This window comes from Tribolium castaneum, chromosome 5, assembly GCF_031307605.1.
Source record: "Tribolium castaneum strain GA2 chromosome 5, icTriCast1.1, whole genome shotgun sequence".
In the NCBI taxonomy this organism is placed as follows: Eukaryota; Metazoa; Arthropoda; class Insecta; order Coleoptera; family Tenebrionidae; genus Tribolium; species Tribolium castaneum.
Window position 1 is genome coordinate 15,245,180 of NC_087398.1, and position 21,390 is coordinate 15,266,569.

Genomic DNA, 21,390 nt, shown 5'->3' on the forward strand with positions numbered 1-21,390 from the left:
AATTAATTAGACGAACATAAATTATAAATCGTATAAAGTAAATAAACTTTTTCTTGTGTAAGATTTATGTCAAAAACAAACACAAAGGTGTGCGACTAAACTCCAAAGAAATTGTAATCTCATTACTACACCTCGTTTTTTCGGATTATGTTTTTTCTATTAGGTGAGAGAATCCGATCATTAGCGTATTAGAATATCCGTTTAATTTTTTTGCGAAAGTATTTGAAAAATCTTGTTTCTTATACAAATGGTTTTGTAATATGCCAGACGTGTTTAGTAAAAGCATTTCTCTCCACAAATAACTAAGGAATTATTGTGATTCTTAAAATCAATCTTTGATCCTTATACCGTTGATTCAAAAATCTTTTAAAGATGTTTTTTGTCAACGTTGGTATTTTGACAAAAAATGGGACGACCAAAATAAGGCTGATTTAGGTTTTTCATGTTAGCAACAATTCTTGCTGTGGGTTAAAAATAGATTTAAACCTTTATTTGATTGGACTATGAAAAGAAACAATACTGTAGGTGAACATATTTTTATAAATAAAAATATAGAAAACTATATTCAAATAAAAAACTAGACACTTGGGTAGCTGTGCAGCAAAATTACAATTTCTTTTGTTTTTTCAAAATTCGTTAATCAATTTTTTTATGTACATATTTAAGGGTTTTTCATATTTTCTAAAAGATGCTACAAGTTTTAATTTTTGACAAATTCAAGACCACTAAAGAAAGAAGAAGACATGAAAAGCCCACCACTTTCTAATTTTAGCAAGAAAGCAATTATAGGAAGCCAGGTTAACATGGGTCATTGGGGTAATAGCAGACTCATCGTAGTTGAATGTCTGCAATAATTTCATTTTTTATCGGTACAAATTAAATGCACATTTGTTAAGTGAAGGGGGCGCTGCTGGTGAAATTGGCGGGAAATGATGACGCGTGAGGCGCGTACGGGCAACGCCTAGTTAGTTGGAAGGACACTGTGGCAGTGTCAATGTCGTTGTTGAATCTAATTTGCTAATAAATTAGTTTTTGGGTGAATTCCGAGTTTCATTTACAGAGCAGCGGTAGGATATTGCTCAAATAATCGTTTCCGATAGAGAGTGGTGAATTGTGGTGATTTTGTGAGGAATTTGTGGGTCGCCAAGGCAAGGGCCAAAAATTGAAGTTTTGGGAATCTGTACCGTTTCATTCGTAACAAAATTGTGTTTTACGACTTGAAATCGAACAAATCAATCGGGTGCTAGCCGAATTTATCTGATTTTTCTGATTTCTGACGAGTTCTAGGAGTTACGCAACCACACGCTGTCAATTTTCATTTGGGTGTGGCTCAAAAGGCGCGAAAAGTTTTCTGGTGAGATTTTCGCAATGGGGCGTCACAGGTACCGAGGAAATGTGGACTCGGACGACTCGGACTCAAGTGACGATGAGCCACGGCCGAAAAGGTCCGCGCCTGGGGTCTCCACTACAGTAAATTCACCCCCAGTTTCGGCCGAGTCCGCTAGAATCGCGAGACTTGAGCAACTTGTGGAAAACTTGAATCGACGTTTGCTAAACCGCAATTTTGAGCACACATCAGGACAAGTTGGCATTAAAAGTGACCTGATTCCTGAATTCGCTCCAGGAAACCCCAATTTTAGTACCACTAAGTGGTTGCATAAAATTGACCAGTTGGCTCTCGTGAACGGTTGGGACGAACGTACAACGATTTATGGCATGATAAGTCGACTCAAGGGGTTGGCCAAGGAGTGGTACGACAATCTCGATCCCTCAGCATACGACCGGAGCTGGGATGAATGGAAACGTTTGTTACAAGCCACCTTCCCCGATCACCACGATTATGCTTCCACACTTCGTAAGCTAGTGAATAGGGTGAAGGAAGACGGTGAAACCTGGGCACAATATTATTTTGGGAAATTAAATCTGTTGCAGGCTTGTGACATAACAGGAACGAATGCAGTCTCCTGTCTTATTGATGGAATCACTGATGTGACTCTCAGAAATGGGGCTAGAGCAGGGCGTTACGTTACACCCGAAAGCTTGTACGCTGAGTATTTGTCGACTCTGAGATCCGAAGGTGACAAGCGGGATACGCTCGCAAAGCAGGCGCCTCGGGAAAGGAGGAGGTTCCTTCCAAGTCGAGTCGAAGCACAAAAACTGTATTCGTCAGTTCGGTGTTACAATTGTCGTAATCGAGGACATGTTGCGACAAAGTGCCCGAAACCAAGAATTGAGTGCAAGAAATGTGGTCGCATTGGACATGTGGATGCTGAGTGCCGACGTGGTAACGTAGTAAAAGAAAACATGTCTAAGCAGGCACTAACGACAAGTGTAGCTGACGCAAGTAATAATAAGAATTATTACATAGACATTAAGGTCAATGGTAAGCCGACGCGAGCTTACATTGACTCAGGAGCTGAACCGGTCCTTGTCAAGCAAAGTGTTGCTAGAGAATTGGGACTGATGTGGCAGCCAAGTTTACATTTGATTCGTGGTTATGGCCAGGGAATCACCAAAGTGCATGGGGAAGTCGAAGTAGAGCTAGAAGTGGATCTTGTCAAGGCAAACGTAAAAGCTTTGATCGTCGAAGACAGTGCACAACGTGTGCCTGTCATAGTGGGACAGACCTTCCTGAATGCGGGTGCTAATACGATTATAGCAAATGAGGAAGCTGTGAGAGTAGTTGACGGAAACAACGAATCGATCCAAGCATTTCTAGGCCAACTTCCGACACGAAAAGTTGCACTTTGGGCGGAAGAGGAAACAGTGATCCCTCCTCAATCCATTGGTTGCATACGAATCAAGGCAAAAGACGATGGGTGGAAAGGAGCTTATTACGTTGAAGGGTGTCAACGTCCGAGACCAGGGTTCGAACACGTTGTTCATCGGTGTGTCACATGTGATGGAGGCCTAGTGACCGTTCGCAATCTATCGCACCAAGATCTGGTCTATCGAAAGGCGCAAATCGTTGCGAGAGCTGAGCCTTGCGAGCAGGAAAGGACAGCTACGACGGTGAGTGTGTTTTCTATGGGGAAGGTTGAGGTAAAGAGTTTTCAACGGTGGGAACTTCTTACACAAGTCAATAAGAATCTAGACCCGGCTCAGTTCGAGCAATTGTTACAACTCGTTAACGAATTTCGAGATTGTTTTGCACGAAATGTAGCGGAAATAGGTGCCACAACTGCGACAGAAATGAAGCTAACTTTGACTGATGATAAACCTGTAATTTATCGTCCTTATCGGTTATCGCATCACGAAAGAAGAATTGTTCGAGATATAGTAAATGACTTGTTAGGTAGCGGAGTCATACGAGAATCAGACTCGCCATATTCGAGTCCCATACTGTTGGTGCGGAAGAAAGATGGGCAACACCGTATGTGTGTTGATTATCGGCAATTAAATTCGAAAACAATCAAAGATCGCTTTCCGTTACCACGAGTAGACGAACATTTGGATAAACTAAACGGTGCAAAGTTTTTCACCACACTAGATCTCGCGAGTGGGTACTATCAGATCCCAATGGCCACCGAATCGATTCCAAAGACAGCATTTGTTACGCCTGATGGGCATTACGAGTTTGTCCGCATGCCTTTTGGTCTAGCCAACGCTCCGGCAGTGTTTCAGCGAGCTATGAATAAGGTGTTGGGTCCATTACGGTTTCAGACCGCTTTTTGTTACATAGATGATCTTCTGATACCTTCCAAAGACTTTGAAACAGGTCTTAACAATTTACGAACGGTGTTTCAATTGCTTCGACAGTTCGGATTGACTCTAAAGCTGAGTAAATGTTGCTTCTTTGGAAGTCAAATAGAGTATTTAGGGCATGAGATCAGTGCGGAAGGCATTAAGCCAGGCGAGACAAAAATCAAAGCGGTGACAGCTTTTCCCAAACCAACAGACGTACACAAACTTAGGCAATTCTTAGGTTTGTGTGGGTACTTTCGAAAGTACGTGAAAGATTACGCAACAATAGCAAGTAGTTTGACGAGTCTCCTAAAGAAAGGCAGTGCATTTGTTTGGGAAGAAGCACAAGAGCGGGCTTTTCAGACTTTAAAAGACATCTTGACGAGCAGACCAGTTCTTGCAATTTACGACGCGGAAGCTGAAACGGAGTTACACACTGACGCTTCTAAAGTTGGAATTGGTGGCATTCTGTTGCAACGACAAGGTGATGGATCTTTGCGTCCAGTTATGTTTTTCAGCCGACAGACGACCAAAGAGGAACAAAGGTACCACTCGTACGAGCTAGAAACGCTAGCGGTGGTCTGTTCTCTCAAACATTATCGAGTATACTTGTTGGGGCTTCAATTCAAGGTGATCACAGACTGTAATGCTTTACGAACAACCCTTACCAAGAGAGATTTGATTCCACGAATTGGGAGATGGTGGTTGTTGACTTCTGAGTTCGACTTTACTGTAGAATACAGACCTGGCAGTAAAATGAGTCACGTTGACGCTTTGAGTAGAAATCCGGTATTAGATCCTTCGGAGCCTTCAGTGGAAGTCTTGCATATTAATGTTAACGATGATGATTGGATTTTAGCTGTTCAAATGAAGGATGCGAGATGCGCATTGTTGAAGGAAATATTGGAAAAATCACCGACGAACGCTGAAGAGCGTGCCATTCACAAAGAGTATAAACTAAAAGATGGTCGAGTATTCAAACAGACTGAGTCAGGATTAAAATGGGTCGTACCAAAAGCGGTAAGACGCCAGATTTTATTAGCACACCACGATGGAATTGGCCATTTATCGAATGAGAAAACTTTGGCATCTGTGTCGAAATCTTATTGGTTTCCTTCAATGCGGAGGTATGTTCATAAATATATTTCTAGCTGCTTGGAGTGTCTCTACAATAAGGAAGCCGGAGGAAAGCAGCCAGGATTTTTGAATCCCATACCTAAGAATTCGCAACCATTTGACACATTGCACATGGATCATTTGGGACCATTTGTAAAGAGCAAATCACATAATTCTTATCTTTTAGCTATTATCGATGCATTTACTAAATTTGTCTTTCTCAGGGCCGTGCCTAATACTAAGGTGGGCCCTGTTTTATCATTTTTAGCTTCTCTTACAGGAATGTTTGGTGTACCTAAACGTATAATAGCCGATCGTGGGGCTTGTTTTTCTAGCAAAAAGTTTAAGACACATTGTACCGATTTAAACGTTAAATTAGTACTAACCGCGACTGCCACACCACGGGCTAATGGCCAGGTGGAGCGATTAAATCGTACGATTTTATCTCAGCTTGCTGCTAGCTCGAGAGAAGAAGAGAAATGGGATGACTTTGTGAGTAGAATTAGTTGGGGTATTAATTCTACGCCGAATTCGACTACGGGCAAAAGTCCATACGAATTGTTGTTGGGGTATACACCTCGACATGCTAATGACTCAATCCTCACCAACGTGGTGACAGAGGGTGTTCATGATGGTGATTTGCCACGGACACGAGCAGACGTTGCTCAGCGTGTCGAAAAGGAACAGCAGAAGCAAAAAGAGCGTTATGACAAGCGACGCTGTGCCCCAAAGAGATTTAATGTAGGTGATCTCGTGTTGGTACGCACCACGCGAGCTTCAAACGAGGGCAAAAGTCGGAAGCTGTTGCCTAAATATTCGGGACCGTACCGAATTCAGAAAGTGCTCGACTACGATAGGTATGTCGTGACGGACATGCCGGGGGCGACGCGTTCCCAAAAACGATATGAGGGTGTTCACTCAGTGGACAAATTGAGACATTACGTTGTCGCCACGACGAGTGGAGACGAAACAATAGGCGATGTCAGTGACGAATGACTGAGTTCGCTGTGAAGCTGAGTGAAGTTCAACGTGAACTCACGATTTTGGGCCCAAATGTTGTTTTTAAGCGCTTTACGTTGAAACTCATGAGTTAATGATTTGTTGTTGTTGTTATTGTTCTTGTTCTTATTGTTCTTCTACTTATTGTTGAGGTTACTGATCTTGTTGGTGTTGGTGATCTTATTGTTGTTGTTGGTGGTGTTCTTATTGTTGTTCTTAATTAATTCTCAACGTGAGAAACACGATTATGGTTATTTTCAGATTCATTCTCAACGTGAGAAACACGATTATGATTATTTTCAGGTTGTTTATAAATAGTTCTTAAGTGGGACTCGGGCTGTAGATGTATACTACGGCTCGGATACATGGTATTGGTTAATTACTTGTTTTAGAAACACCGGTGGTTCCCCGAGGACGTGGAACACGGAAGCGTGGCCGACTGTTAAGTGAAGGGGGCGCTGCTGGTGAAATTGGCGGGAAATGATGACGCGTGAGGCGCGTACGGGCAACGCCTAGTTAGTTGGAAGGACACTGTGGCAGTGTCAATGTCGTTGTTGAATCTAATTTGCTAATAAATTAGTTTTTGGGTGAATTCCGAGTTTCATTTACACATTTTATTTTATTTAAACGACTAGTATTTTTGTTGAATAATAGTTATTAATAATACGAATGAGAAAACACGTAGCCATGAGAAGCGTGTTTTAAAATAGTGTTTATAATCTAGGACTCAGATATTAAAAAAAAGGCTTAAAATGTTACCATATATATATATATATATAATATATATAATTTATATTTTATTTATTATATATAACGACTCTTATAAAAATAAATGCAACTTAGACGTCGTTCTAAATGAGTGGGGAAGTTAAATGAATTCTAAAATTTTAAAAAATATTTAATTAAACTCGAGTCAGAAAAATTCGACCTAAAACTGAGGAATTTTGGACACCAGATTTCTTCAAGATGCTCTGTAATTTCTTCAAGACTACCTAAGATTTCTTGTGTGGTTGCCTACTTGAACGCAACATGTCGCGTCCTGATTTGTTTTGTTTATATTGCCGAAATAAAGCAAGTAAAGGGCCAAAATGTATCAAGTGTGACAGGGTATTTCACCCTAAGTGTGTCGAAAGACTGAATATTGAAGTGATTGATGATGAACAAGTAATATGTTGTACTGGAATGGAAGAAAAATCGGACGATGTCCTTGAATTTCTAAAAAGTGAAGAGTTCTCTGAACTGGTAAGAGGAATTGTAACAAATGCAACTATGGGACTTCAAGATGAGATCCAAAAACTACGTAATGAAGTTGATGTATTGAAGTCATCTAATATAGATCTTATTAAGCTGCTCACTCCTTCTTCGGGAGTAGAGATAAGACCTAACCATACTCATACGTTAACGCAGGAAATTAAAATTCAACGATCTAGGGATGATGGTGGTTACAGCAACACCAACAGCAGTAAATTGAAGACAACTATTCCTAGTAAAAATTTAACAACGAGGAGAGAACAGCAAAAAGATCTAATCGATGTAGGACCAAAAAAACTACGCGATAATAATTCAACAGTGAAGACAGCTGATTTCGATATAGAAAAAGTAGAAAGGGACAATGACCGCTCATCTAATGGCTGGATACAAGTACAGTCAAAAAGACGAATAAACAAAAAATGGTCCGGTGTGCGTGGTAAGGCTAATACAGAGAAATCTTCAGGTCTTACAGCAGCAAATAGGAAGGCATATATTTACGCTGGAAATTTCGAAAACTCAACTAAAGAAGAAGATGTTAAAGACTATTTAAGCAAAATATTCCCTAATGAGACTATTGAAGTAGAGAAACTTACTAGAAGAGATGATGCTAGGAGCATATCGTTTAAAATTATCACAGATCGTCGGCTTCTGGAACACCTGTACAATCCAGACAACTGGCCGGAAGATGTGTTGATTAAAAGATATCAGTTTTTTCCCAAAAAGCAGAATAACCTACACGAATCAGAAAGTATCTCCAGAGACAAATGAAGAACCTTGCATATTGTATCTGAATGTTCAGAGTTTCCTGCCGCATAAGGATCAATTAGTTGTTCTAGTGAATCAAGTGAAGCCAAAACTACTAATATTAAGTGAAACAAGAGTGACAGAAGATATTAAGGACGTTGAAATTCAAATACAAAACTACAATGTGTTAAGGTGTGATTCTTCAAATAGGTACACTGGAGGTGTGATGGTGTATGTGAGAAATGATGTGAAGGTTTCGTCTATTGATACCAGAGTTTGTGAAGGAAATTATTGGAGCTTGAAATTTGATCTTGATCTTAAAAACAAGAAAATTAAGATCTGCTGTGTCTATAGGTCGCCAAGTGGTAACTGTCGTCAATTTATTGAATTATTTGAAGAATACTGTGATTTATTTAGCAACGATAGATGTATCATATTAGGTGATTTTAATATTAATTTCTTATCAGATAGTTACTATGTAAATCAATTAAAAAACATTGCGCGAGTATATGGCATGGAGCAAATTGTAAAAGATCCAACTAGATGCACACTAAACAGTAGTTCATTAATTGACTTAGTGTTTTATAATGATGTTGATTTAAATTCACATGTACTTGTCACTCCTAAAATTAGTGATCATAATATAATTTTCATTACAATGTTATATAGTAAAGATAAATGCTTTGAAAAATTAATAAACTACCGTTATTACAGAAATTTTAGCGAAATTAACATTATAAAAATATGTGATGAAATAATAAAACACAATTGGGATCAAAGTTCAGTAGATGTTAATTTATTGTACAATAATTTATTTACTGTTTGTAAAAATATTGTTGATGAAGTAGCTCCAATATGTTGTAAAAGGCTTAATACAAAATTGCCATGGTATGATAGTGAAGTCTCCAAAATCGCGCAAGCTAGAGACCGGCAATATCGCAAATTTAAGCAAACTGCTGATGCGGAAAGGGAAATTCACTGGTTAAATTTTAAAAAGTTAAGAAACGAAGTTGTCAATTTGATGAAATGTAAAAAAGATAAATATTACCACGAGAAAATCGACAATAATAAACATTCACCAAAAAAAATGTGGAAAACGTTAAAACAACTCATTAGTAAACCTACCTGTGATGCACCAAAGTCTGTGATATTTCCCATAGATAATCAGAACAAAACATATAGCTGTGATAAAAAAATCTGTGATAATTTTAATTTATATTTTGTAAATAGTATTAAGGACATAGCCAATAGTATTACTTGCAATAATGTTATGCCGACAACTGATCTTCAACTTAACATACATGTAAATAGTAAGTTTTGTAATTTTAAACTTTTGGAAATGAAAGAGCTCAAAAGTATAATTTTATCTTTCGAAAATAAAATTAATATATATGATTTTTTTAATCCCACATTATTAAAACATTTTTTTTATGTCATTGGTCATGTCCTATTACATTTTGTTAATACATCACTTGATAAGGGTGAATTCCCTGATGCTTTAAAAACTAGTACGATAATTCCAATACCAAAAATTGCTAATACTTCAGAAGCTGAAGAATTTAGACCTATTAATACATTACCCACATTTGAAAAATTGATTGAAAGAGCAGTATATGAACAGTTAGTAGAATATTTTGATAAAAATAAATTACTGTTTACAAATCAGTCAGGTTTTAGAAAAAATCACTCTTGTGAATCAGCCCTGCAGTTAACTGTTACCAAATTTAAAAGAGAAATTGACGGTGGTAGATATGTGGTAGCAGTTTTTTTAGATCTTAAAAGAGCATTCGAAACTATCGATAGAAATATTTTATTAACTAAATTGCGGTGCTATGGTATTGGGGGTAATGTCATTAAATGGTTTGAAAGTTATCTAACAGACAGGAAACAAAAAGTTAAATATAATAACGTTTTGTCTGATGAAGTGTCTAGTGAATTTGGTGTACCACAAGGTAGCGTTCTTGGCCCTCTTTTATTTTTAATTTATCTTAATGACATTGTAAACTATTGTGATTGTGATTTTGTTAATTTGTTTGCCGATGACACATTGGTAGCATGCTATGACACTGATCTTGATAAATGTATTCAAAAAATGAACAAGGCTCTCGAAATACTTGAAAAATATTTTAACACAAATAAACTTAAAGTAAACGTGTCCAAAACTAAAGCTATAATTTTTACAACTAAATATAAATACAACCAAATTGATTTTGCCAACATTAATTTAAGCATATATAACATAACTGTAGAGTTTGTTAATAAATGTAAGTATTTAGGATTTTACCTAGATAGCTTGCTCGATTTTGAGAGTCATCTCGACTATGTTTGTAAAAAAATTAGGACGAAATTGTTTTTTTTCTTAAGAATATCTACGCATGTGTCAATGCAAACAAGAATTTTAATTTACAATTGTATTGTCCAACCACATTTTGATTATTGTGCCACACTTATGTACCTGCTACGGCCTAGTCATGTTGTACAACTGCAAAAGCTTCAGAATAGAGGAATGCGTATAATTTTAAGATGTAACCGCTTAACACCTATAAAATGTATGTTATCGGCCCTAATGTGGTTTTCTGTGACGCAACGACTGTATTATTCTACCATGATTTTTGTATATAAAATAATTAAGCTTGGAGTACCAGAGTATTTCAGTGAATATCTAATTTGCAGAAATAGTGTACACAATTACCAGACTAGGGATTCTTCCAAAATTAATGTTCAAAGTGTAAATTACCGACAAACAATGTTATCTTTATTTTTTAAGGGTATTAATGAATATAATAAGTTACCAAACAATATTAGAAATGCAGGTACTCTATCTATATTTAAATCAAAAATCAAAGATTATGTGAAGATAAATGTGCAATAAGTGTGACTTTTATCCACTAATGTAATTTTTTATTTATTTTTAACTATTGTAACTAGGTTTCCTATTAATTAATTAATAAATTCTTCTTCTTCTTCTTATTTCCTCAAGATTTCCCATGATTTACTGAAGATAACTTTGTAAAAAGATTTCCACAATTTTGTACACCGATTTCCTTTGCGGTTTACTCCTCGCTAAAAACCTTAAAAAAGTTTTGGCAAATGTTCAGACTTTATTTCTTTATTTAACATGGACTGAAATTTAGCTAATAGTTTTATGTCTTGTATTGGTCGATTCTGCTTCGTTTTTGAAATAATTTGATTTTTTTGACGAAAACATGTTTTATTAAAAAATTATTACATAAAAAAATCTAAAGATTGTTGAAACGTAGGACTTTCAACTCTTTAAAGGGAAAAATTCTAAACTTGAATCTGTTCAAATTGTTTAGCGTATTGCAAATTAGGTACGTAAAAAAATTAAGAAGTTTGTTAAAAGTTGACTAACTTGAAAAAGTTGAATGGAACACTCTATTTCTTGATCTTGCTTCACAATCATTAAATTGTCTATCTAAAAACATAAAATTTCAAATACCCAAAGGTAATAACTAAAAAAATATTTGACTTTAAAAGTTAATTCCAGCAACAATGCACATTATTCGTAAGCAGTAATGGTACCATAACTATGGTAACTCCACCAAATACCATTTTGTTGAAGTTCATAAGGGATTTAAAAATTCGGTAAAAATATTGAAATTTTAGTTATTTCAGTGTAATAAATGAGCCCTAAAGGCCTAAGGGTAACATTAAAGTTAATATTAGCTGAAAAATCTCACTTTTCGACCACTGAAACAATAGTTTAATGTTCAATTTCTTTTGAGTAGTCAGAAAATGACACTTAACTGTTAATGTTTTTAGAGAGACAATTTAAAGGTCTTTTAGGCGCAAAAATAAAAAATTGGGTGTTCTATTTAAAATTATCAAGTTACTCAACTTGCAACAAATCTCTTCATTTTTAATCTTCTTGATTACAGTAATCAAAAAAATATATAATAAGTTTTCCAAAAATGGTATGACGTCATAATAATGAATTTATTCAATGGCATGCTTTTATTTTTTGTGCTCATTATGAAACCTTTTTAACTTCGTACATGTCCCTAAAGTTTTTTCAAATAGGATCAGGGATTACTGTAAAAAAATAAAAACCAAGAAATAGAATTTGCATTTTTTTGAATGAAATGGAGCACAAATTGAAAGTTTCTGGTGGGTTTTCTTAGCTCAAAGTGTGTCTCGCTGGGATTTAGTTTAACGCACCATGTTTTTCTTATACAGAAATTCTCAATTTGTGCTTTATTTTTCACTCCAAAAAATTCAAATATTTTCAATCAAGTAACACCGAATGTGTTAGGATTTAAGTTATAAAAAGTTGATCGTTTTGATAAACACACTGGGATTGCCATTTGAAATAAGCAAAATAAAAAGCTCTAAAATTTAAAAAGTTTGGAAATACATTGTAAATATCCTGTAGTAATTTAAAAATCAACCAAACTTACTTTATAAGTTTGTTAAATCTTGTTTAACACTTTCGTAGTAAAAATGTCTTCAAACATTTCTTAAACTAATGTTTAAAACCGATTGTTTTGGTTTTTATTTTTGTCAACAGTAATCCCTAAACCGATTTGAAAAAACTTTAAAGACATGTAAGAAGCTAAAAAAAGTATCATAATGAGCACAAAAAAATAATAGCGTGTCATTAAAAAAATCATGATTATGACGTCATACTTTTTTGGGACACTGTATAGCCAAAAAAATTTTCCTGAAGTGTGCACTAGAGTATTTGATAAAAATATCAAAACTCCAACTTTAATAATAACTTAAGGACTTATCTATAGTTGACGGGAGCTGAGCTGGACTACCTGTAGATTACTCATGCTAGGTATCGTTTTTATAGAAAAACTACTGTGTGTAATTTTTCTATAACTCGAATTTAACATTTTGCTCCTTGAAGTTTAGAGTTTTTTTTATTAAACAAGAGTTTACTTAACGTTAACCTTTACCGACTGCTAATGGTGAAAAATGGTTTAATTTAAATGAGACAAATTATTCCTCGTTGATTTGAGAGTGGGAAGTAGATCATTACCTAAGCTTTGCTTTTATCTCCCGCGGAAGTAGTCTCGCAGGAGGGAAACGCCGTTGTTTACGATGCAAATATTTTAAACGAGCTCTTAATATTCTTGTTCAATTTTAACTGCGTGGGTGTAATATTCCCATATTTATTAGTTCCGCCAAAAGTGCAACAATTAACACTGTCAACAGTCATTACTTAATAAATTTATAGCGTCTTGATTACCAATTTGTCGTGTTAATTAAAACCTTTAAAAATTACATAAGTTCACATGATTTTTTTCGGGCGGAATATTTAAATGTGCTTTCTTTTCTCGCCTCTGGTTTATTAGAAACTTGTAATTACAAAGCACGCGCAAAATCACGTTTTTGCCCCTCGATCCAAATAGGAAGTTAATGGCATCCGATTTTAATTTATCTCTTGATTATGGATTACTTTCTATCACTTCAGCGTTACGATTACGTATTTATTACTTCACTTTCTCCCATACAAAACTTTTTATGTGTCATTAAACCGATGCAAATAAATAAACTTGTCATTAATTGAGCGGGAATTAAAAGCGAGCTTTTTACAAGTTTTTATTAAAAACACATTATCACATTCGATTTGTACGATTACACAAAATACAAGAGACTAGGAATACGATTAATAATGAAGTGTGTTAAATCAGCCGTGCGCCCTCGGCTTCGAATTGTGCACTTGGGCGTGGAAGCCCGACTTCCAATCGGCGAAATATTTCACGGTACGCACATTCCCATCCTCCTCCAGCAGGGAGTACTCCCCATTGACTGCATCCCCTTTGCGCTCCTCCTTCTGGTGCTTTACGTCCCCGGTCTTGTGGTCGTTGACCGAATATTCGAACTTGTAGTTGATGTTTTTATCCTTTTCGTGGTGGTGGTGGTGTTCATGGTCGTAATGGTGCCCCTCGTCCAGGTGCTGGTGCTCCTGTTTGAACACTTGGTGGCTCTCCCCTGACCCATGATGGTGGATGGAGTGCTCGTGCTGCGACCCATGATGGTCGCTTTGCTGGTAAACGGACGCACTTCCCGAATCCCCGTGATGGGCTTGGTGGCCCTCCAGATGGTGGTAATTTGCCTGTTCCGCGGCAATGGGTGTGAAATGCGATTGATGGGTCTCCAGTTGGTGGTAATTGTTGGGCGTGAAATGGGACTGGTGATGGGTTGATTTGAGGCACTCGGGGGTGCACACCGGGACGTAGACCACCGATGGTTGTTTGTGGAAATGGGCCTCGGTGTATGGGTGGGCAAATTCGCTTGAGGAAGTTTGGATGATTGCGAGCGCTATGGTTATCTGGAAAAAGGGTTATGGGTGTTTGGATGGTACAATAGGCGACTTACCAACGCCGGTCGTGCCATGGTCTCTCCCCTAACCCAATCAGAGCACTGGTACTCCTCCAAGGTGCCGTTCTGCTTTTATACCGCTGGATTTTGATCCAAAAATGTTCACTCAACTGATTTTCTCTCATTGATTGCGCTTAGCGGCGTTTAATTAGTGATTTGGTCGACTTGACTTGCACTTGGGAGAAAGGTGTAATGATAAGACTTGAGAATAACTGCCGCAATAACGCTTATCTTACTCCAAATTTAATTAAATGTGTTTCAAAGAAAATTTAGACAAATTCAAGCCGCGCGAGGAATTTATGAATAATTCATTATTTTTTCGCTCGAATTAACTAATGATTAATTGGATTTAGATGCCAACAAACAAATCCCAAGTTTTGTCACGAGTTTAGATACCTACTCTGTATTTAAATTACTGATATTACGTACTCATAAAGTCGTGTTTGTTTCTCGCTGAAAATGATTCAATTGGAATTTAAAATTTTAAGTCAAATTTTAATTAATCGCAGATCATTCTCAAAACAGTAGGGTGCTATTTCCCTGCATGTGCGATAGTTCAACGTCCGCAGCAATAAACTCATCATAACTATAGAATGCATGTTTTATCAAAAGTCTTTTTAAACTTCGATTTGACAGTTTAGCAAATCAAATAGGCAATTTCTTAGTAGAGTTAAAATACAGGGCGTTAGGGAGTGGCTTATCAATATTTTGTATTTGAATTTGTCGTGATCAGAGGAGTTAATAACCCTTGTATTATTTTTCCAAAAAGTGCGTACGTTTTTCAGAAATTTTTATTAACACACCTGCTAAGAGCTACTGTGTGGCTTATGGTAGTTTATTAGCAGTTAATTTTTTTATTAAACAAAATGAAAATGGAAGCGCATGGGCGTTTTAAGAATTTTTCAAAATCATGACTAACGTGTTCATCTGTGGGAGGATCCAATACCAGTCCTGACAAAAAAAAATTTGTTTTTTTTTTCGTAAAATTTAAGAACAAAACACAATTTGAAATAGAAGACTAACGTAGTGGATCAAGAAGGTAATTTATTTTTGCGGTTTTGTTAATAATATTAAAATTTACTCTAATTTTTATAATTCTAGTTCAGCGGTTTTAAAAATTTGAGAATTTTGTTTTTTTTTATAAAATTTAATAACAAAACACACATTGAAATATAAGAATAACATAGTGGATCAAGAAGATAATTTACCTCTGCTGTTTTGTCAATAATTTAAAAATATAATATAATATAATATAATTCTAGTTTAGTGCTTCTCAAAATTTGAAACTTTAATTTCAGAACGATTTTTTTGGGAAAACTGCATTTTTGATTTACATAAATTTTGCTTAATCGATTTGTCTTGCCATTCTCTATCTACCTTTAAATTTTTGCTAAACCATTCTCTAACACGCTGTATACATATAGGTTTTTAGTTTTTTAAAATGAGACCTTACATCATCTATATGACGCACCTTTTAAATTGCTTACTTTTCTTTGTAGAAAAATTTGGCTAGCATAAGGAGAATGCCTCCAACATTATTAATGCATCAAATGCAGTTTTTAATACTTGTTGAGGAACTATTTTGTCTACGCAGTGTAATAAAAAAATATTTTTGGTTTTTTTTTTTTGATAGTTCATCAGTTAAGACTAGGGTCTATTAACATGCATGGAAATTTTAAAAATAATTTCTGGATTTTCAAAATTTATATTACGGAGAAGTATATTATTGCATATAATTGTACAAGGTGTTTTATGGTCGAGACAAAAAGAAATAGTTCTACTTGAGTAAAAAAAATATTAATACATAGTTTAAACGCTAGGGAATTAATTATGTTACTATATCCCATTTCAGTTCATTCATATTAAATCACAAATTGAAAGTTTCTGTAAAAGAAAAGTTTTCTGTGTTAAACTAAATCCCAGCAACACGTTTTGAGCTAAGAAAACCCACCAGAAGCCTTCAATTTGTGCTTTATTTTTTACTCCAATAAATTCAAATGCGCTGTTGCAAAATTCTATACTATGAACTGACATGAGATATATTGACACTTTGATATTGTTCAATTTTTTAAGGTGTTGTTGAAGGTATTGCTGAGACATTATAAAAACCAATTTTGAAATTTTCTATAGTATATTAAGAGTATCATGAATGGTTAAAGAAGATTTTACCGATCGAAGACAATTTTCTGTTTGTAATTTTTCAATAAAAGTTTTGCAAATTTGGATAAGATCACATATCGAAACGTATACCTACCTATGGGTACAAAAATAAATTCGGTGATGTTTCGGTCAATTTTTATGGAAATTTTGAAAAATAGTTAATTGTCTTTAGACGAAACACTTTCAAAATACAACGTAAAGTAATGTCAGTTTTGTGATTTTTGAAACTTCTTCGAAAAATCAGTGTTTAAGTGCTAATAAGTAATACAGTGTGTTAAGTAATGGCTTAGCAATATTTCGTATGCGAATTTGTCATGACCACACGAGTTAAAAACCTTTATATCATTTTTCCAAAAAGTACTTACAAAAACAAATAAAAATAACGCTTTTTCGACATAATTCTACGCTTTTCGGCGTATTTGTGATTAATTTTAGCGAAATAATTGCGCTTCTGGTTTCTGGCTGAACAAAACGTGCGTGCTAAAATGCTTAAAAATAAGGAGAAATGATATAATTTTTGCCTAATTTTGTGCTTTTTCGTTGTATTCTAACAAAATTTCGCCAAAAAACAACATTTCGAGCATTTCAGTGCTTGAGAAAGACACAAATAACATAATTTTTGAGCCAACTCGACGATTTTTTCAAGTGCCAAGTGGAAAAAATAGCTCTAGTACAATTATTAAATTAGTACGTTAGGCTTTATTCAAATAAAATTTAGACAAATTCAAGCCTCGCGAGGAATTTATGAATAATTCATTATTTTTTGGCTCGAATTAACTTAATGATTAATTGGATTTGGATGCCTACAAGCGAGAATAAATCCCAAGTTTTGTCACGAATTTAAAATATGCACTCTGGATTTAGAATTATATTCACATTCCGCAGTCAAATTGCGGAAAATAAATATTTCAATTGGAATTTAAGATGCAAAGTGAAATTTTAATTAATCGCAATTAACGCTCAAATTTAGAGTAGGGTTAGTGTTTTCCTGCATGTGCGATAATTTATTTAAATAGTTTAAAAAAAGAAATCTCCCGTGTTGGGTAAATGTGCTCTTGTGATAAAATAGTTTTATAATTAAATAAAGCGATTTAGTTTTTGTAACGGGTCCGGAAATGTAGATACAGATAATAGGTTTAGGTGGAAGCAGGTGAATAATGACTGCTTTTTGTTACCAATTAAGATTTGATTTATATAAATTATATAATGATTATAAGTATTATAACTCCCTTGAAATAAAACGATATCAGATTGCTAATTGCTCATTTGCCAGCCGGTTAAAAATCTACTCGATTAATGAAATTGCAGTAAAATTTGTTATTATATCTGCAATAAATAATTTTTCATGATCGCTTATAACTGTTGAAACTGATTAATGTGCAAGACGGAAATCGACAAACACATCAATTACACTACATTACATAGACTCGTAAATTCAGTTTTTTTTCAAACGCGTGCAAAAGTGGGTTTGTGTGTACCTTTTGAACGAAAAAAATAAGAATTTAATGAAAGTTACCAACAGCAATAACTGCCGCAATTAATGTTGGAGTATAAAATTTTTGGAAACTTAAAAGTTGATTGAACAAGTTTTGCGAATTAAGTGCTTTACTTCCTCTTTCGGCTAAAAGCAGTAAGCAAAGGAATTGGAAATTATTGAGGCATTTTATAATAGAGTTGGTCAATATAGTCATCGTTTGTTGAAATAGTTTTGTAGTAAGAATTTAAACTATTCATTTGATTTATTTTTTCGCTAATTAAGAAAGTTAGTTCTATTTATAAATACGTATAGCCAACCAGTTTTTCAGCTCAAAACAACACATTTTTGCAGCAGTAAACATCATGTGAGCATTTATATCAATCATGGGGGATCAAAACTCTTAATTTACACTTCCTGTAAAATTGTTACAATAAAAATAGTATTTATTAAGAATTAATTATTTCATTAAATATTTTAATGTTTAGCTTAATTGGTTTTAAATTAATTTGCATTTTAATACTTGCAATATACAGGGCGATGTATTTAAGAATTTTTATTGGTTGGACTTTTATACAGGCGATTTTTAGTAAACGACAACCGCTGTAGAATTTTTATTTACTAGTACTCCTATGGGCCAATTTCAAAAATTAAAACTATTAAATGGATTTCAGTGTAATATTGGCTGATATGCTATTAATTTATTTCTGGATATCGTAGTATATTTTGGGCTATATTCAACTTTCTCATTTTAAACTGGAACCGATATTAATTTTGTTGATACAAAGATGTGCAATATCTTTTACTAAAAATTATTATTCAAATAAATTAATAAAAGTTAATAAAATCTAGTTGTATTACGTCAAATAAGAAAATGCTATTATTGTTATGTCAAAAACCAGCAAATACTCTAAATATTTTTTCAAATAGTATATGTAGTATTTATACTTGCAACATATCTGTTGAATGATGAAAATCATTATAATTTTTTTAAACAACAATTTTTAGTAAAAGCTGAACACAGCACACATGTGTGTACTAAAAAAAAGCTAATATCTGCCAAGATATGTTAAAAAATATGGGTCCAAATTTAAAATAAGAAAGTTGGTTATATATAACTATAGTGCAGAATATACTATGACATTTGGAAAAATTTTAAATGCATTAAAAATCGGCGCACCAAGTCAGTGGTACGTTGTTTCTAAAGTCATATAAAAAATCTGGAGCGACAAATTTATTTTGTTAACTTCTTCAGTTTTTTCATTTTTTTTTAATGTTTTTATGTTTCACACAGTAATCGTTCCCTAACAGAATGATGCACACAATGTCATCAAGTGCGATAGTCATTATTATTTGACGAAACATTTTACGAACATTTTAGATTGGCAATAAGCAAATTCGGGACTGTATTTTTGCGAATTTCACAAATTTCAGGGGGCGTTCATACCTCTATTGTCATTCAAACTCTTGATTTTTAACACAACTTTGATAAAACAGAAAATTTAGATTAATTTTTCACTATCAAAATTGACCAACTGTCACAAAAATCCCTAAATCAATTAAAATAACATTTTTTGTTTAAAAACGGTAAAAAGGGGGCAAAGTACAAAAAATAGTATAAAAAGTTCGTTTCATAAGACCTTAAAGCACTCATTCTTTTAGAAAACTTGTGGCTAACGCCACTCGTTTTTGAAACTAAATTCGTGCTTTAAGACTGCTTTTATGAAAGTTGTTTTTTAATATACTATTAAATTTACTACCAGACTTTAGCAGTTTTTTGAATTAAAAAAATCAAAATTTATCAAAAAATCATAATTTGTAAATATTCCAACACTGGGAACTATTCCTAGAAAACCATTTCGAAAATAGTTTATTTTTATTGTTGATTAAATTCTATTGCGATGACGATTATTAGACAATATTGCCACGTAGCGTTTATTTAAAATTCGATATTTATCAGTAATTTTAATACAAAGAATTTTTTTTGAGCTTCACTATGGTGATCGGTTAATTTGGGCAAAGTTGCGCATTTTTATGTTGAACAATTATCTGAAAGAAAATTTGATGTGTCATTTTTAGTTTTTGAATTATTGAGAAAAATCAAATTTTTGTAACTTTCGTTTTTATTTTTTGAGCGAATACCAAAAGAACTAGACATTTTTAAGTAGGATATTCTTTAGGGACTTTTTTACAAAAATCTAAATCTGTCATAATGTATTTTCCAAAGCGCTCTTTGTCTCAGGATTACAACTTATGGACGTCATATTTGATAATTGTATTTTTGAAAAGTATTTTGTTTCTGATTACAATAATGCTGATTAAAATTAAGAAAAAGGTGTTTTTGCAAAGAATGCTTTGGAAAAAACGTCAAAAATGTTGTCTAAGAAACTTAATTTTGACAGTTTTATTAAATATGCGAGCAGAATTTTTATAACATTGTTTAGTTTTGTTTTGCGAAGAATTAACTTCTAGCATACTCGTATCATGTCGTTTAGTTTCTAAATAAGTAAGCTTGGCGGAAATGTGAACCTTCCAGATTTAAATTCAATTAAACATCTAAAATCTACTTTGTTTTAAAACAAAATTGTTGACATTTTTTCCATAGCACTTTTCACAAAAATGATTTTTTCTCCATTTTGATCAGCATGTGATATTAGATCATATCATGTGATACTTAGTTGTAATCGGGAATAAAATCCCTTTTCAAAAATACAAAAAGCAAATATGGCTTCCATAAGAAAACCCAAAGTTGAATGTTGTAACTCTGACATCAAGAACGCCTTGAAAAATACAATGACAGATTTACATTTCTTGTAAAAAAATGCCCGAAGAACGTATAAGTACAAAATGTTTAGTTCTTTTGATGTTCGCTTGAAAAAATAAAATCGAAGAATACAAATTTCCGTTTGTTTTCAATAATTCAAAAAATAAATATGACACATTAAATTTTCTTGCAGATAAATGTTCAACATAAAAATTCGCAACTTTGCCCTAATTTAACCGACCTCGTATGATACCAATGGTGGAGCTCGAAAAACGGACACCCTGTATGTTAGCCTTTCTCTACCACATACCAATGAGTTAGTGCGTCAATTTATAAGTAACGTGACCACATTAAAAGCGATTTAATTTAGGCTTTTAATTTTTGAAATTGGGTCATTTTTTAAAAATCTTCCTGATTTTCGATTTTTTGGGGGGGGGGGGGGGACTTACAAAATTATTCGAACCTTTTCTAACAGAAAAACGACAAACAAACTTGAAGCATCATAAGATGAGCCTGCTAAAAGCATTTTATATCTATCTCAAAAAACTATTCATGTAACTTATTTTTAGAATCTTCGACAATCATTTACAATAATTATTATGTACCTAATACTTTGTTAGCTATTGTTTTAGACTTTGTTTAGAACTGCTGCCAATGTTTTTTACATGTTTGTTATTTCACGTTTGTTTTAAAAATAAATTTTTACTATTTCTTTTATTTACTAATAGTTATAATTTAATGTTGGATTTAATTTATTGTGGAACTTATTAAATTAATGTTTTGTATTCCATAAGACACAAATTGTTGATTTTTATCAACAGGTGTGTGATTAATGTTGGAAGGTGTC

The 21,390-nt window shown here is 34.0% G+C and overlaps 2 protein-coding genes across 4 annotated transcripts; one reads left to right on the forward strand and one right to left on the reverse strand.

Annotated features, from left to right (window-relative positions):
* The first annotated feature begins 868 nt into the window (after window positions 1-868).
* On the forward strand, window positions 869-6,391 carry LOC135266307 (uncharacterized). Of its 3 annotated transcripts, none has more exons than XM_064356775.1 (2): window positions 869-3,012; window positions 6,192-6,391. In XM_064356775.1, the coding sequence occupies exons 1-2, from the start codon at window positions 1,369-1,371 to the stop codon at window positions 6,243-6,245; spliced, it is 1,698 nt and encodes a 565-aa protein (XP_064212845.1). In that variant the 5' UTR covers window positions 869-1,368; the 3' UTR covers window positions 6,246-6,391. The 3 variants fall into 3 exon arrangements, with proteins under 3 accessions (XP_064212845.1, XP_064212844.1, XP_064212843.1); XM_064356774.1 differs by lacking the exon at window positions 6,192-6,391 and adding an exon at window positions 4,000-4,198 and having other exon boundaries at window positions 870-3,947; XM_064356773.1 differs by lacking the exon at window positions 6,192-6,391 and adding an exon at window positions 4,325-4,505 and having other exon boundaries at window positions 871-4,263.
* A 6,958-nt stretch (window positions 6,392-13,349) lies between these two features.
* LOC658829 (histidine-rich glycoprotein) lies at window positions 13,350-14,295 on the reverse strand. The gene is made up of 2 exons (XM_965185.5): window positions 14,143-14,295; window positions 13,350-14,095 (listed from the first exon to the last, which is right to left on the reverse strand). Exons 1-2 carry the CDS (start codon window positions 14,158-14,160, stop codon window positions 13,451-13,453), a joined length of 663 nt encoding a protein of 220 aa, XP_970278.2. The 5' UTR covers window positions 14,161-14,295; the 3' UTR covers window positions 13,350-13,450.
* Between the last annotated feature and the right edge of the window lie 7,095 nt (window positions 14,296-21,390).